Raw genomic sequence first — 18,104 nt, forward strand, 5'->3', positions numbered from 1 at the left:
AGAAGCATCTATGGATGCAAGCCAGCGTTTTGGTCGCTTTACTAGCCGCAGCATTGCATTGCAGGGTCACGTTCATCTTGTGGTCAATGATGACCCCCAAGTCTCTTTCTTCTGTAGTGCTATCCAACATAGCACTGCTGAGCCTATAAGGATATAGACGTATGGGTAAGAGACGCACTGCCCCCAGCATCCTGAAGCCCCCCCAAGTGACTCCCCAGCAGCCAAGGAGCACCCCAACAACCACCAGTACACTGGGAGGCAAGCGGGGCCCATGGTGGGAGGGACACAGCCCAGCTGCAGGGCAGCTGAGTGGAGCCAAGGAAGGTCTCGCCCCACCTTGGCTCCTACTTCACTCAGCCCCGCAGGGAGCCATGTAACCGGAGCCTCACAAAACAGGACATGCAAACAGGAGCACTCCTGGGCCTGGTGCATGAGTTCTGCGCAAACTCCCATGCTGAGGGCAAGCAAGAAGGCCCGAGGCCCTGCCTGCGAGCCCTAGGGACGGTAGTCCCATCAGTAGCTGGCCTACCAGTGGCATGATGCAAATGGACACACACCGCACTCCAAGGGTTCCCTCGGCATTTGCGGCCTCCCCCTCTGGCACCTTAGAGGCTTCCACCCAGATGGAACCCATGGTTCTGGGCTCCATGTAGATGGAGCCCCTGGCTCTCAGCTGTGGGGGATGCCTGGCACATTTCCAGGCTCCTGGGACCAGAAACGTGGCTGCCTCCTCCCCTTGTGAGGTTTGCTCCACTTTGGAGTCTCCAGGACACCAGACAGAGGAGCTCCAGGCCACAGTCCAGAGACTGCATGCCATCAAGGATTGCGAGCAGGAAACAGACTGCTACTGCCAGGGCCTTCACCCCCTGGAGGCAGAGTGTAGACTAAGGTCCCCTTCCAGGACAAGAGAGGACTCAGAGATCTTTCAAACTGTCCAGCCAGGGGGTTAGACCTAGGTAGTCAAGGGCCCCAAGACCTGCCACACCAAGGTCCCCTCCCCTCTGGAGCTTTGAAACGGGTATGAACCTCTTGCAGCCCCAGTTGAGCCTGCAGGAGCTGGCATCTCTGCAGACAAGGGAGGATCATCCACCCCTACTCTCCCTAAGATGAAATGCAGAGTGGTCCTCGTGGGAGACTCCCTCCTCACAAACTGCCACCTCAAACCCCTAGCCTGGGAGGTCTGCTACTTCCTGGGGGCCTGCATGCAGGACACAGAAGAGAGGATCTCAAAGATTATCCAGCCCTCCAACCACTATCCTATGCTCCTTATTCATGTGCGCATGAATGACTCAGCTCGGAGCAATCCCAGCCAGGTCATGAGGAACTGCAGGGCTCTGGGAGCGGGGTTTAGGGGTACAGGTGGTCTTTTCCTCACTCCACCTGATTGTGGGTCATGGGCTGAGGAGGGAGAGATGGGTCGAGGCAGTCACCCACAGACTGATGCTGGTGTCATCGTGAAAGCTTTGGCTTCATGCTCACAGCCTGCTCTTTGGTGAGAGAGAGGCAGTGGTCTGCTGGAGAGACAGCCTCCACCCTCACCCCACTGGGGAAGAGGCTGTTCTTAGCCAGACTGGCTGACAAGCTCAACTGGGCTTTAAAAACTAAGCCCGCTGGCAGTTGAGGGGGGATTGCCACCACTGCAAGCCTGCTGGGCAACCCTTGTAAATCCAGCAGGCTAAGGCACTTAAGGGAACCCACCCCTACCCTAGCCCCAGAAGAAATCTGCGAGGAAGGAAGGGGCCCCCCAGTAGGACACTTGCCTGCCAGTACACCAACGCCAGGAGCTTGGGGAATAAAACAGGAAGGTCTGGTCCTCCTGCTAAACAAGAATGACTACAACCTCATAAGGATAACAGAAACCTAGTAGGACTCCATCTATGACTAGGCTACAAGTATAGCTGGCTATACCCTGTACAAGTGAAATCATGCAGATAAAAAGGGGTGGGGGTGTAGCTCTCTCTGGCCAGGACAGCTACACACCCCTGCAAATTGACACTGGCACCCAGGATGGATGACCAGCATCCCTCTGGGTTAAAATACTGGGGAATGTGGCATAGGGGACATCATGGTAGAAGTCTACTATGGACCCCCTAACCAAGAGCTGGACCAGGAATTTGCCAGGGAACTGGCTGAGGTTGTGTGCTCTTGGTGCATGGTTGTCATGGGAGATTAAGCACCCAGACATTTCACAGGAAGAGCACTCAGCCAAATCTGATTGGTCCCAAAGCTTCCTTATGTGCATGAATGAGCTCTACCTGACCTCAAGAAGTCCATGGGCTGATGAGAGGTAAAGCGTTGCTCAACCTGGTACTGGCCAAAGGGGATGACCTAGTCAGTGGCCTAAGAAGCAATGAGAAACTGGGTGATGGTGACCACAAACTGATCACCTTTACTATCCACTGCAAAAGCTGGCAAGCCAAGCAGCAATGCAGAAGTCCTTGACTTCAGAAAAGCCAACTTTGCCAAGCTCAGGAGGCTCATTGTCAAGGCCCTAAGGGACCACAACTCGACAGGAAGAGGAATCCAAGGAGTGGATGCTCCTCAAGGAAGCGATCCTGACAACACAAGGGATGGCCATCCCATCTTAGAGGAAGGGTAGCAATAGGGTACAGCAGCCCCCTTGGCTCAGCAGGGAATATGAGGACCTTCGACACCTCCTCAAGAGAGGCTTATAAATGATGGAAGGCTGGAATTAAATCACCAAGGAGGAGTACTCAGCACTGGTCCATACCTGCAGGGAGCAGATCAGGGAGCTCAGTTGCAGCCTTGACATTCATCTGACTTCACATACCAAGGACAACAAAAATTCTTTTTTCAGACATGTAGGGAGTCAGAAAAAAAGCAAGGGTAGCATTGGATCCCTGGTGAACCAAATGGGATAGATTGTAACCAACACCCAGGAAAAGGCCAATCTGCTTAATGGGTACTTTGCATCAGTCTTTCATCAGTCCAATGGGACTGCCCTGCCTTGCAGGATGTGGGTTCACAGCCAGGGTGAGGGCATATTTATACCCAGCATCGGTGTTGATCTAGTAAAGGATCACCTTCAGAGGCTGGACACCTTCAAGTGAGCTGGTCCTTACAGATTACACCCTAGAGTACTCAAGGAGCTGGCAGGTGTCATAGCCCAACCATTGGCAAAAATATTCAACTCATGGTGCTCAGGGCGAAGTACCCGAGGACTGAAAGAAGGCCAATGTGGTACCAATCTTCAAGAACGGGTGGAAAGAAGATCCGGGGAATTACAGGCCAATCAACTTAACCTCAATCCCCAGTAAGTTTCTGGAGAAAATTATCAAGGAGAACTTTCTGGATAAGCTGGCTGAGGGCAACATCCTGAGGGACAGCCAGTATTGCTGTGTTGCAGGTAGGTCTTGCCTGACATATCACCTGGACAAGGGAGAAAAGATTGACTTCATATCCGGACTTTTAAAAAAAGTCCTTTGATCTGGTGTCCCACAACCTTCTCACGGAAAAACTGGCCAACTGTGGCCTCGGCTACACCACAGTCCGACGGCTGTGAAACTGGCTCTGAGGTTGGACCCAGAGCAGTTGTGGATGGTAGTGAATCATTATGGTGCTCTGTGACCAGTAGTGTCCCCTGAGGCTCTGTCCTTGGACCAGTTCTTTAACATCTTCGTCAACAATGTGGACATTGGTGTCAGAAGTGCACTGGCTAAGTTCACTGATGACACTAAACTTTGGGGCACAGCATAAGGAGAGGCTAGTAATCCAGGCTGACTTGGATAAACTTACTAAGTGGGCGGAAACATTTGTCAGTATTAAACATTATCAGGTTTGCAAGGTACTCCACCTCGGGGCAGGGGGGGGACGAAGACCCGCAGCATACTTGTAGGCTTGGCAGTGCTATGCTTGCTAGCACTACTGCTGAGACACACACACTTGGGGGTCACGACTGACCACAAGATGAACACAAGCCATCAATGTGATGCTGCAGCTGGTAAAGCAAAACAAAGCCCTGGCTTGCATCCATAGATGCTTCTCAGGTCTCTTTCAGGATGTCATTCTCCCACTGTACTTGGCCTTGGTGAAGCCACAGCTGGAGTACCAAATCCAATTCTGGGCTCTGCAATTCAAGAAAGATGATGTTGAGAAGCTTGAGAGAGTCCAGAGGAGTGCCATGCACATGATCAAAGGGCAAGAGAATAGACTTTATGAGGACAGGCTGAGAGCCATGGGACTCTTCAGTCTGGAAAAAGTACAGGCTCAGGGGGACCTGGTGGCTGCGTATAAGTACATAAGGGGTGTACATCAGGACCTGGGAGAATGTCTGTTCACCAGAGTGCCCCAAGGAAAAACAAGAAACAATGGTAATAAACTCTGAGACGGTTTTAGACTGGACACAAGAAAAAATTTCTTTACTCTGAGCCCCCAGGACTTGGAATAGACTCCCTCCAGAAGTGGTGCAGACACCTACTCTAGCTTAAGTCAAGAAACACTTGGATGCTTATCTTGTTGGGATCCTTTAACCCTAGCTGACTTCCTGCTCCTGGGGCAGGACTTGATGATCTTCAAGGTCCCTTCCAACCCCAGCGTCTATGTAACCTACAACTCCCCTGGTCTAGGGGTTTGTAGGTGCTATCTAGGCCCTGGGATAGCAGAACCTCTTTCTGATCCTGGGGCACAGTGAAAGTCTAAGACACATGTACACTGCAGAACCCTGCAACCTGCTTCTTAGCATCCCATTTTCAGCATTAGAACTAGGGCTGTCCCCATCCCAATGCTGATGCTGACAATCAGCTGATTGTCAGCATGGACATGAAGATGCTACACATGCAAACTATGGTGCCATACAAACAAGCTAAGCATACACATTGTATGTAGTGTGGCTGGTTTGCTACTGTATGGTCCTCTAAAGATCCATCTGGTCTCAACCTGCACAAACATAGTAAGCCCTGGCACTTAATCCTTCATTCTCTGCACAGACTAATGAAGTTAACTTAATTGTGCAGTGTGTTACCTACTTGAACAGTTAATGGAAATATCACCATAAAACCTGTAATCTGCCATACCCACCTTTGCCCTTTGTGAAAGAAAATGTTTCTGTGGCTAGTGGGAAAAAAAAAATCTCCAGAAAATTCTAAAATTGGTCAATTTTCTGTCAGAGTATGAAAGCTACAGAAAGGTCTGCCAAAACTGGGGTATGGCTTTAGTGTTTCTTTTTGCAAGCTCAGGACTACTTAACATTCTTAAATGGCCAGAAGTCTGTTTTTGCCAATTTTGATGGAGTTGAGAAATCTTAATTGCAAAGACTGTTGCAGAAGTTTAAAAACCCAAAGAAGTAGTGGAAGGTGGGGGGTAGGGAGAGGGTATGGAAAAATCCTCAAAACTGTTTGTGACTACTATAAAAACTTAGGATAATGTTGGAGAGAACAGATTTTTCTATTGTGCATAATTCTAGTGTTTTTCTGACTCATTATGTAGGTCTATAGCTATGCTTGTCAAAGTCAGATTACAATTTTGACTGGAACACCATGCAATCAGGCAATCCTGAATTGTGTAATAAAATAGATGGTACAAAATTTAATAGCATAAATTTTGTATTACTAGCTGCTATTTGCTTACACATAAACATTCAGTTGCTGAAATAGTAAGTAAATTTCAAGTTTCAAGATTAAAGGGTAATGTTAATATGTACATATTAAAAGTAGGCCAAGATCTGCAAGTTAAGTACTTTAGCTATATAGCATGCCGTATTACAGAATTTCAAGTCTGACTAAAGAGAAGAAATGTTCTACAAATAGGAACTCAATAAAGCTGCTATCTTGGCTATACTTCTACCTTCAGTAAGTAAACTTATTACAAACCAATATACTAAAGCAGCTTGAGAAGATGCCCAGAATGCTATTTTTCAGAAAAGTGATATTTCACTGCTTTCTTCACCCAAGTATAACATAACAGGTCTTGCATTGATACAGCATTCAAAATAATGTCTTACCTTCAGGGGCAGCTGCATCACAGACTTTAGGCATGTATGTTGTAACATTTCCCAGATGGCCATCAACAGTCATGTTACTCTGCATGAAGAACACACACAATATTATAGAAGAATATTTTATACTGATATGCACACTATTCCCTGTGATAATTCCTAAAGCACAGTTCTCCAAGAGCCAGTTATATTTGATATGCATTACATTTTACTTTAAGGTTTTCCTTTTCCAGGAACAAGATGAGAAAACAAATATTTTTACCGTACCTATGTAACCTGTACATGCCATAAGAAATTATAAAATGATTCCAAAGCTACACATTAAGTGTTGCAAATTAACATCTTCATATAAAACTGTTCCAAACTATGATTTCATGTTAACTTTTTTTTAAAATCAACTAAGGTAAGATGGTGTCTGAACAGAAATGGGGAAAATGTACAGCTGCATTAACTAAAGAATACTGATCATATGATGGACTGCAAATTTTTCTAAACCAGATACTTCAATCTGTATCATCTGAGCACAGTTGTATTTCCCTCTGCCTCAGAAATGTTGAGAACATACACCTCAGTCAGACTTTTCTCTTTTTAAAAAGGAAGGGGCCTACATGAAGAGTTAGGAGCTTAAATTCACTCTACAGACTGAGCAGCCCTTTCAGGAATCACATCTGCTACTTAACTATGCAACTAATATTATAGTAATAAAGCACTGATGCATAAAAATAAAAATATTTACTATGAAAGATTACTACATTTCAAGCTCAGTCCTTTGAGATGCTTAAATTTAATCTTTGAACTTCACCAAAAAACAACAAAAAATGCTGTACTACATTAGAGCAGAGGTCCCTGCCAATATAATTCAAAGCCATCTAACTTCATTATTATTTATGGTCTACTGATTATTATAGAAATCTCTCTTTTTAAAAATTATATGCTTAACATTTCATCCCGTTTGTTTGGGGTGAGGGAAGGGAGAAAAAAAAGGGGGTATGGTGATGCGGAGCAGGAATAAAGGAAGGAAAGCAATGCACAATTTATTTATTTATTTTCACACTTTTAGCATTTGGATCTGCTGAAAAAAACCCCAAAATACTTCACAGTAACAAAACTTCATTAGTGCCCCTGGTATCCCACAGATTAAGAAAAACTCATCTCAATTTTTTTTCTAAATAATCAACCTCTATTTAATTTGGGATTAGTTATTTTTAGTCCTTAGAATTTTTCTTCTCCATTTGCCATTTACTTTTTGCAAGTATATTTGCTGGCCCACCCAAGAAAGCTATTTCATTAGAGGTAAACATAAATATTTTCTTGAAAGCCAATCTTTGTGCTTCACTGATGAAGTATTGCTTTATCTATTAAATTTGCTCTTATTTGTCAATATTTTACTGATAATAAAAGATACCCAGAACCAATTGCAATATTCCAGCTCTGGAGGCAGCAGATCAATAAGTCCTCTGATGCCTCTCTGTATATAGCATAAAATTGCATTAGTTCTTTCCAGTGCCACACTACATCTGAGACATACCGAGATTGCTGCCTACTAAATGTCACTCTGGTTTCCAACATTGACTGGTCTTTTACCCACTAAAAAGTTTCAATTGATTCCCCTTCCCCGGGGATCAAAAGGTTGTTTTTTACTTTTTGAATCAACTTAAATATACCCATTTCCAGTACAAATATCCAGTTACCCTAGCATTTTCACCACTATTTGAGTATCTTGATTGGCTTTAATAGCTAAAGTGAGCATGGCTTCTGGTTACTGGGAATGCCATAATTTCATCATGAGGTGGTGTTTTGTTTTGGGCTTCATAAGTGATGCAGTAAGCCCTTTACAGACTGCAAAGGAACCACCAATCAGATGATTCAATGAAACCAACTACAGCCTGAGCATTCTCTCCAGCTGCTTTATGCTTTAAGAATTCCTTCAGCATGTTCTTTGGGTGCATACTCCATATCTCTTGCCTCCAGTTTTCTCACATGGACTCAGACTTATGACACCCCCTGCCCTTCTACACACATTATCTAACCAAGACATGATTTGGCTGAGGCTTAGTACAGACATTCTTCACTTTGCTCCCTGCCCCCCCAACCCTGAAATAATTCCTAAGCGACACAGCAGCCAACAAAATCTGAACATGGCTAACAAAGATAATGCTCTCTGCCATCCCCAAATGCTCCTTAACATCTCCTTTCTTGATCACTGGCCACTATAAGCATCCTGTCCATCAGACCTGTAACTAAAACATCTTCTGACTTGAATCTCCCAAATCTTCCCAATAAGCTAAGAAAACTGCATCACTTTTTATGCATTCCTCCGCTGCCTACCTTATTTATTATCCCAGGAGTTCTAGACTTTTGTTAACCCAAAGGCAACAAACAATAATAAACAAGTGATACATTAAGGAAAATCGAGGGGGGGAAAAAAATCATACTTCACTTTGTCAATTGATTAAAGAAACATTATTTTTCCGTTGCTACAAACACAGTAAGGTCTCAAAGGCAAGCCATAGGTTAGATACCACAGCTACATTACAGCAACCTACTTGTCTTCACTTTAACCATCACTTATGGCTTACCCCTGGTTTCCAAGCATCTTTTATTCAGTATCGAGATGCTGAATTTCTATAATCAGCAGTCCATAATGCCAGCCTCCACTGCCAACTAATTTAAAATGTTCACATTTGAGGGGCTCCTCCCAAATATTTGCAAAGGCATTCAATTTTCCCTTTCAAATCCCTTTAAAAAATGCATTTACCATGAGCTGCGCACACATGCACACACAGAGCGCTAGAGGGTAAAGACAAGAGGGGAGAACTTGGTTCTGCCTTTGTCACCATCCTCTTTCATCAGTTACTAAAACTCACTTCTGCAGTTCTTGCTAGTACTCACCAGAAGTGTGACATCCCTCACCAGCTAACAATAATTGTCATCATCATCATAAAAATGTATACAGAATGATTGTTTTTCATTTCTCCCACAATCACCATATCTGGCCCATTAATAACTCCACCTTCAATATCCCTTTCATTTGAATTTTCTTCCTCATTGATTCCCATATACACATGCCCTTCCTGAGCTAAATCTACAAGGACGCTACCCCTTTTCCATACAAATCTTCCTGAACATGTAGGTTTTACTGTTCTAACACCAGGCATTGATTTTTTACTTTTGTTTAATCATATTTTTGTGTTCCACAAACTTACGCGTTCTGCTTAAAAAGAGAGAAGCATTTTCACATGAAAATGCCACCCCGATCTTAAGTTTCCTCACTAAAAAAAGTTATCCCCCTCCATTAGCACATTGGGAAACAGATCATCTTGTCTGTATTAGGAAGTTTCTAGCTTGTTGTTTATTGTGCAGTAGAACACCAGACAACTGCAGCCTAATCAACTGCATGCTGCTTCTGCAGTAAGTTTATTTCCTTGCAACAGATTCCAAAAAAAAATTCAGAGCTAGCTTCTGCTGCAGAATTCCCACTAACCGTTACTCTAACCAACAGTGGTTCTCCTCTCACCTGTATCACTTAAAGCTTGTAGGAATAAATTTAACCATGAACTCCACAAAGTTAAAGATGCAATGGAGAAACATGTAGGAGTAATGGTTATAGCAGTTACTGATCTACCATATTTTTACAGCTGCACAGGGGATGCTCCCAAGTAACATGGCTGTTACATGCTCTACTGTGTTTTTACTGCTCCTTTGAAAACATACCCCAAGTCTAGGACTGGATTTTCAGTTTATTACAAGATTCAAGGAAAAAACCTACAAAACAATGTTCCAATGTTCCACATCCATCTTTAGTTAGATATATTTTTTTAAATTTTGTGTAGCCCTTTAATCTGTCTTTCAGTCTGCTCAAGGATATTTACCTACTTGGGCAATATGAATTTAGTCTTCATTTTAGAAAAACTGCATCGAAAGCTTTTCAGCAGTAAAATCATATGTACATTTCCTTTCCTTCACCATTTGTCAAAAGAAGGATCAATAAGAAATAAAAAGCTGGCAGAGAAACATATTTTGCTCATATCACTGGACTTCGGATCACAGAATGAGGTTGTTGCTCTGAAGACCTTATAATGCTAAAATGAAGACTAATAGAGTGGTTCAGGAAATTGAAATGCATAAATTGCAGTTAAACATAAGCTTATGTAGCACATAAGCTGGGGGCGGGTGTTTTATATAATACTGTATATACTTAGTGTAAACAGGTTTTTAATATTATATTAAAATGTATATAGAAATATTAAAAACAGCTTACACTAAGTATAAAGTAATAAAACTGAAAGCAAGCAATTCATTTTTAGGTAAGGGAGGAGAATAATTCTATTGATGTAACATGGTGACTAATGACTGACGTAAAGTCAAGGAGGATGGCAGAGATTAGGCAGGTAGCAGACTCCTACTTCAACAAATGAAGCTCTAGCAAAAAGGCACCTTTCAGTTTTGAGAGAAGTAGCCCACAAAGGCTTATCAAGATTTTTCTCAGTTCCATTATTTTTTACCTTCCCTACTATGCAGCTTTCTTAAACTAGGTATTGATAACAGATTGAATAGCAAATCATCAGAAAAAAAAACAAACACTTTCCTTTAAGCTTTGTTCTACATTTAGTTATCTCCTGTCTTCTTGGACCTCTCAGATTCTCCATGAATTTTCAAAAGTTCGTCAATTAAATGTGGGTTCAATTCCTGCCTCTAAATCACAAGTTTTAGGCAAATCCAATGCCTTGTACCACAAAACAGAAAATGCCTTCTTCCTTTTCATCTGATTAGAAAGGAAAACACTGTATGGCATAAATAGCTCTACTTGAAAAATTCTGGTTTAAGTTTCTGAAAATATAATTGAAACAGTAAAATAAAAACAAAACTTGAAAACCACCACTACCAAACACAAGAAACCTGTTAAACACTTGACACATTTGTTTCCAAAATATTTCTCTCCAAATATTACTCTCAATAGGATTATGCACAGATCAACCTGAGTTTGCCAAAGATAATAAAATATTAAAAGCAGGGAAACATGTACACAATATAAAATAAAATAAAATGAAAATAGGGCTGCAATTTTCATTTCTCTGTAAACCAGTTTCTAAAAATAAAGTTTAAAAACTAGGCAAACATTACTACGATTTTCAAAATTTCCAAGAAAGACTAGAAATAAAAAATAATAATAAAGGTCAACTATACCTAAATAAAAGTAGGAAATACAATTTTTAGTTTTGCCTCTAGGTTCAGTTTAAATGAGTAAGCCTTGTAATATGAACCTCAATTTTTTTCAAAGATATGAAAAAACTGGACAGCTTTCACATGCCAAAGCATCCAAACAGCTGAACTAGATGGGAAGAAAAATAGTAACGTTCCTTTTGCCAGTACAGAGCTTTTTCCTATACTTTCTATAGACCCCTTCCCCAATTTCTTTTCAGGTTTCTCACATTTCTACTAGTACTGTTATTCAACTTTTCCATAACTGGAATTACATACCCAAGGTAGAGAAGCTATTCACATATTTTAAATCCAATTTTTTATTTTTAAAAAATTTCTTCCGTCTATTTATGAGGCATTTAGAGAGCGTATTGCCTTTCTTTGTCCTTGCTTTTTATTGTGAGGTTAAAATGAAAAGGCGACAAAACAGTTTGCCAGTTATATGCAAGTTGCCAAGGAAACTCATATAATGGAGAGAGACTGGAAGACAAGAGACATAATAAGACACCAAGAGGAGAAAGAATAAAGAGTATGAGTAGATAGAAACAAACTGTATAGAGCAGTGGTCAGCAAGACTTTTGGGCACAGTGCTAAAAACCACCCGCGACCTTCATTTTTAAGATATTAGCGTGCCAGGGGTGGATGGTAGGGGAGCCAAGAGGGGCCTGGTCCTTGTTGTGGCAGTGCATCCCCAGCCTCTTCCTTGCTGTCCACCCTGAGGCACATGCACCAAGCAAAATGCCTTTGAGTACCACACTCTGGCACTAGTGCTGGGGGTTGCCTACTCCAATAAAAGAGAAAGCATAACAGGAGTTTGTTTTGCTGCTTCATAATACAAAAATCAAATGTCAGTCAATGAGATAAAAAGTTAGCAAATTCAAAACTAATAAAAAGGAGCCATCCAGTAGCAATAGGCACTGGAATGCCTAGGCTCCACTTGTTCTTCTCTGCCTCTCTTCATGGCTGTTGTTAGGGAACTTTGAAAGGGGGTTTCCAATTCCAAACCCTGCTCATTTTGGAACAGGAAACTTTGAGCAGGGTGGCTTACAACCCAGAAGAGCACACTAGCTAGTAGCCCTTTGGGTATTCTGCAACCGTCCTCAAATCCTCTAATATATGCAAAGTGGAACAACTTCAAAACTCACAGAAAGTAGCATAATAAAATAAAAAAAAGTCAGCTTGGTTCTTCACACAGCCTCCTAAGACTGGAAATTGAAAATGAAACCTGGAGAAGTAGATTGCCAAAGAGAGAATGTGAACGCACAGTGTAGTCTTTGCATATTTCAGCTCCTGGGAGCTTGGCAAGTAGTTTTCTTCTCTCCAGACACTGGAGCCTTGCTAAGAACAATGAACAGCATACTAACCCCACAGCCCGTTTTTGAAGGCTAGACTCTTGGAACAAAAACAAAACAAAAACACAAAAAACCAACAACAACAACAACAACCCCCACTCAAATCCAAAGTTGGTTAGGGAGAAGTTAGAGCTACAGAGTAGGTAGGTGTTGGGTTCATCCATCTCTCTAAGCAGTCTTCTCTGCAAAGCTCCATATCCACACTGCATATATAAAACCATCTTTCCCTACCAGGTCCCATATGTACTCCTGGCTGCTTCTTACTATCCTCAATTTGCTACCAAAACTGGTCTTCCGCAAATACTCATGATCACTTACCCTAGCCCAACTGCAAAATCCTGCTAATACCCTCACCTCTTTTCATTTCCTGTTGTCACTTTCACTAAACTCTGTGCACAGGCCTATTATCATTCAACTCACTTCTCCCTGCTGGCTAGGCTCGAACAGATAAATTCAGGGGGAGGAAGGAAGAGAAGGTTAATCTCTGCCACCCTGACTAAACCTAGGGGGACCAACCTTTGCAGGACACATGGTACAATTTAGCCCCGACCCTCCCTAAATGCTAGTCATTCACATGCATTCTGCTTCCAGCATAATGCTCCATGTCTGATCTGTTGCTCTGTTTCCTTTCCTGTACTCCAGGCTCAATTTACTGCTTTGTTTTTTACCTTATCTGCCACTGAACTTGCGTGTTCCCTCCCCAGTTTGCTGTGCACCACACGCAAAGGCTGCCAATGGCACATGACATCCATGCTACAGGTTTGCCACCCCTTGACTAAACCACCAAGTCATCTGGGGGTGGGGAGAGTTACATTCAACAGTATGCTTGGATTTGTTGTGCTTCATGTAATATTGCTTTAAGCAACGAAGCATGTACACAGAGTTTACATACCTACCATGCTCTAGTATCACAAAGCAACCAGAGTTAAATTAAAAAACAAATTAAAATATATGTGTATAATGGAAGATGTTCCATAAGCCCACATGGAGCTGCATGAACAGTATTACTATCCTTTAATTCCTGATTAATCAAGTCCTGCATCAGCTGCTCCACTATTTCATTTGGGAGTGCTTTCTGGCTGCCCGTCAGAAAATGGCAGCTCTTAGCTTTTACTTTTTCTCTTTTTTTGTTCTTCTTGAGTATAGAACAATAGAGCAATTCCTTGTTGCAAAGAACTCAGAAAGTTGAGAACAGATCAGAACATTTTTGAAAATTACAGATTCCCATCTGTAATCTCTAGGTTTATTTTGTGAATCCTGTATAAGTGTTTGCATTCCTAATATTGGGTGGCACCCTCAAAAAGGACCTCCTGGCACCAGCACCGAAAATCACTACCATGGCATCTCAAATAACTTATCCACCCATTTATATTTTTACTGGATTCTTGGGGAGCTTATACCATGCATCTAATTTCTGGCCCCAGTTGCATATGTTTGATAACACAGGTTTCTTTCTAATTATAACCAGGAAGTAATTTACATCCCTATATCCACAAAGATTCTTTGATCTGAAAATTAGTATAGTCTTTAATTTCTAATCAGATACTATTTTGACAGAAGACAATTTACTCCTAACACCTTCCTTCCTGTTGAAAGGGAAGCTAAGGGATCATTGCTCAAGAGGACAAATCTGGAGTCTAAAATTCATCTGATCACCTGGCAGGCTCATCTGCATAGCCATTACAGATATGAATTCTTAACATTTACCATTCCTAAGCCATCTAGGCTTTGCTCCATGTAGGTACAAATCTTATCTATTACCCAAGTCTCAACTGTACTCTGAAAACAAAAACACATTCATATCAAATACTGTAATTAACACAAATTAAAAATAAAAGTTTAAAAGTCTCTAGAATCATCTATCCATAAGGACTACACATGACTATACAGTAAATCTAAACAGTTTGCTATTAGTATTACCCTTCAACTACACATTACATCAGTAAATCCAGTTGAGGGAACCGTTTATGAATGATGTTCTTTGAACACCCCCACAATTCCTAATTTTGGGGTATAATGACACTGTCACCTTGTTAGTATTTTAGAAGTACTGGCATAACATGAGATTTTAGTCGTCTGAAGCTTCCCTTTCTCAAATACTTCTTGGAGAAGACCTGGCCAAGTATGCTCCTTGGCCAGGCCTCTTAAGAAGTTCAATATCCTTTTGAGCTAGGGTTGGTCAGTCAGTCAATTGGCAACTAACTCCACTTAAAAAAAAAAGGTCAAAATATTACATGAAGCCAAAAACGGTCTTATGTAGTTAGTGGCCTACCTTTTTATTGCATTGTTAGCAAATACAAGAGTGATGGTCCATGCCCCTCAGTTCTGCAAGACTTAGAACAAACACACTCTGTTTTGGAGTAGGCACCCCTTTAGCCTTCACTCCTCTGCCTCCCTCTCTCCCCCAGTTAAGCAAGATGGGGCTGTAGGAACAACTTCATGCTGAGTGAAACAGAAAAAGCAGCAACACAGAGAAGCTTCTCCTGGCCACCTGCTATAAACTGCAGGTACTTCCAAATAGAAATAAAAATAATCAAGAATTGGTCTACTGTCTACTTAACATGCTGTATTTTAAAAACTGACTTAAGTCTTTTATAGCTGCTGCTTTCTATTTAATCTTTTTTTTTTTTTAATTCTGTAACTGTTGAGGCTGGTGTTTTGGGATAAAAGCCAAAAGGAAAGAAGAACTTTCTGTTCAGTCTCGAGTATCATTCACATTTACCCAATATAGCTAGTTACAGAAATTAATTTCATTGTTTCATAATTACCACAAATATCTAGCCCACTGAAGATTTATTTCAAAAAACAAAAGTAAAGTCTTTTACTTTTGTAATATTTAATGCTCAAATTATTTTATCAAGTATTTTTTAACGAGTCAAATATTATTACTAACTGTTGGAGTGAATGTATTCCTATATGGTGAAAATAGATATTTCTGTCCTTTTCTCAAATACAGAAGAGAAATTTTTCCTTAGACTTCAGCCTTATCTGCACTGAAGAGTCTACCATTTCCACTTAGCAATAGACTACAATGCAGTTTGGATCTTTTTTGTTGCTTTTATTTTTAAGCATTTTTATTGTTTTTGACACAGTTTGGCAGCAGCTTTCTCCCTTGGTTGTGATACTGTGGCTTTGGGGCATCTTGTAGTGTCCTGTTATTCTGATCATTCTTTTACTTCCTCCTCCCAGTTAGTTTGGTTCTTCTTTATTTCCAGCTATGTGGAATTTTCTTTTTAAAAGCATCAATTACACTTCCAAACCAGAATAATCATTAATCATGACCATTTTAGTGATGAAGTACATCCGCTGCTTATGAAAGCTTATGCTATGCACTTTTAAATTTAGTCTATAGAAAAAGGCAGAAGTGTACCTAGACTTCTGCCTGAACTCAGATCAACATAGCTAACTACCTCTCCACTTAGTGGCACCCAACATACCACTAATTTTTAATAGTCCTATTCCTGATTGCAATTTTGGCATCAGTTACAGCTCTTTGGCACTACTTTCTAGGTAACTACTGTTTATGCTAAAGAAAACCTGGAGACTAGTGTCACCAACTAGTTTTTCTGTCCTAAAATAAAAATGACCAGTATTTGGGAATTTAACCCTGCATTTTGTAGTAAGGGTACAGTCTTCAAAACAAAATACACACTTTATAACATTAAAAGTCCTCCTACAATCACACTCCATCAAAGCAATAAGACCTTGCCACATCCCTGCCCACACATTTTTATTAAAAGGACCTCACCTGTGCCAGGTACTTTTGACTTCCATACATTACATATTGAGGTGCAAGGCTGTAGATCATGTAGCTTGTGTGTAGAACAATCAGTAGAAGTATCATGCAGAGAAATAAGAGTGCCTGAGGTCGAGTTTTGCCTCGTCTAATCTTGTACAGCTAAAAGAAAACATACACTGAAACATGCGCAAAAATAAGTTCACCATTGCTTATGTAAACCGAGTTTTATTTCAGTCCAAGGCAATTTTTTTGTTTTGTTTTTCTCCAAGTTGCATCCTATACATTTATGCTGGTAACGTACATATCCTAAAAACTGTTCTAAAAACGTGCATTCCCCTACACAGCTTTACATGCAACATCTTATTTAAAACATAAAACACTCTAAACGTAAATTCACACTAACTTTGAAAGTGATTAAACACTCAATTTGTTTTGAATTGATTGTATTTGAAATTTCCAACTCTTCTGCAGTTATTTTACTTAAGCTAACTGCTAAAGTTAAGCAAGTGTAAGTAAGTGAAGATGGTTTATGATTTACTGCAACTAAGTGAACCAGATCTTTTCCTTAATCTGACCCTGTTAAAGGACACTGGAAGAGTGCAGGAAATTTCCTGCTGATTCACTGCAGCAAGTACAGGTTGTTAAAACTTTCCAAGAGGGAAGGTGGTGACAGTAATGGTTTTCAGGATGGGGAAAACAAACAGGCAAGAAATGCAAGAAGATTCTGAAGGGAAAAACCTTAGATAGCCACACTTGAAAGGAAGTTAGGATGATGTTTATTTTATTTTCTACCAATAAAGCCAAGTCACATGGTGGGTAAGCATGTATTCTGAGGGCTTATGCCCTGCTCAAGACATGTTCCAGCATAATATGAACTTTAAAAACATACAAACAAAAAGAAATCCACCCACAAAATTCTAAATTCTACACACTATGTACATATTAAAATCAGTCCTGTTTTCAAATTTTTACAAAAGATTAATACAATTTAATTATGTTTACAACATCACTTTGCTCATGTAGTAGCCTCTCAAGATACTTTGGTGAAAGCTAAGAATCGCATCATCCTAATCAGGAAAGTAGGCAGTAGTAAATCCACTTTACAAGACAATGGTTAACAGGGTTGCACAACATCAGTTAAAAAAACAAAACAAAACTAGGCTTAAGTGGCTGCCAGTAAAGTCTGTAAAAACCTTTAGCCATCCATTAAAAACACTGAGCAGATGCACCTTGTAGTTTTTCTAGGCAACAATGCCACTTGGTGTTCAAGCAGAAGCATTGCACCCATGCTCTCACCCATATGCTGCTGCACCATTCCAGCCTGCCTGTAATACTGCTGGGTAACAGGTAGACTTCTGTTGCCAGGACAAGAGAATTGGGACCATAGGGAGTAAGGCTGGGAGATGAGGTACAGCATGGTACAGGGCCCTGGGGTAAGTGGGGGCAGCACAGTGTAAAAAAACAAAGCCCATCAAATGTAGTTACGCAGGGTTGCCAATCCAAGAATAAATTTTTATTACAAGCAAACACACAGTCTTAAAGACGGTCAACTTTTTTTTTTTTAAAAACCATAGCTGACGTTAAACCCCTAAATTTAAACCCAACCTTTCTTTGCGGGTTAGCAGCAGGGCAGGGCAGGGCCCGGCAGAAAAGTTATATTCACATCATACAATTCAGCAACATGCATCAATAGAAAAAATATTCTTGGGTTGGCCACCCTGGTGGTTACATAACCTGGTCATTAAACTTAGAGTGGCTTTGGATTGCAACCATACTGCTTCAAATCCTATAACATGACAAAGTACAAAAGAACAAAGAAATTCCTATATTTTTTTTCCACCTACAGTAGAATTCCCTA

At 41.0% G+C, this 18,104-nt stretch overlaps 1 protein-coding gene across 2 annotated transcripts in view; it reads right to left on the reverse strand.

The window, feature by feature from the left end:
- Window positions 1-18,104, reverse strand: part of LMBRD1 (LMBR1 domain containing 1) — a 208,362-nt gene that overhangs the window by 36,945 nt on the left and 153,313 nt on the right. For both annotated transcript variants that reach the window (XM_019537605.1, XM_019537604.1), the window contains exons 13-14: window positions 16,256-16,405; window positions 5,960-6,038 (exon numbers count right to left, since the gene is read on the reverse strand). In XM_019537605.1, coding sequence (XP_019393150.1) covers window positions 5,960-6,038; window positions 16,256-16,405 — 229 coding nt within the window. The remainder of the gene's footprint in view (window positions 1-5,959; window positions 6,039-16,255; window positions 16,406-18,104) is intronic.

The sequence above is a fragment of the Crocodylus porosus genome, unplaced genomic scaffold (genome assembly GCF_001723895.1).
Source record: "Crocodylus porosus isolate Cpor-Errol unplaced genomic scaffold, CroPor_comp1, whole genome shotgun sequence".
NCBI classification, from domain to species: Eukaryota; Metazoa; Chordata; order Crocodylia; family Crocodylidae; genus Crocodylus; species Crocodylus porosus.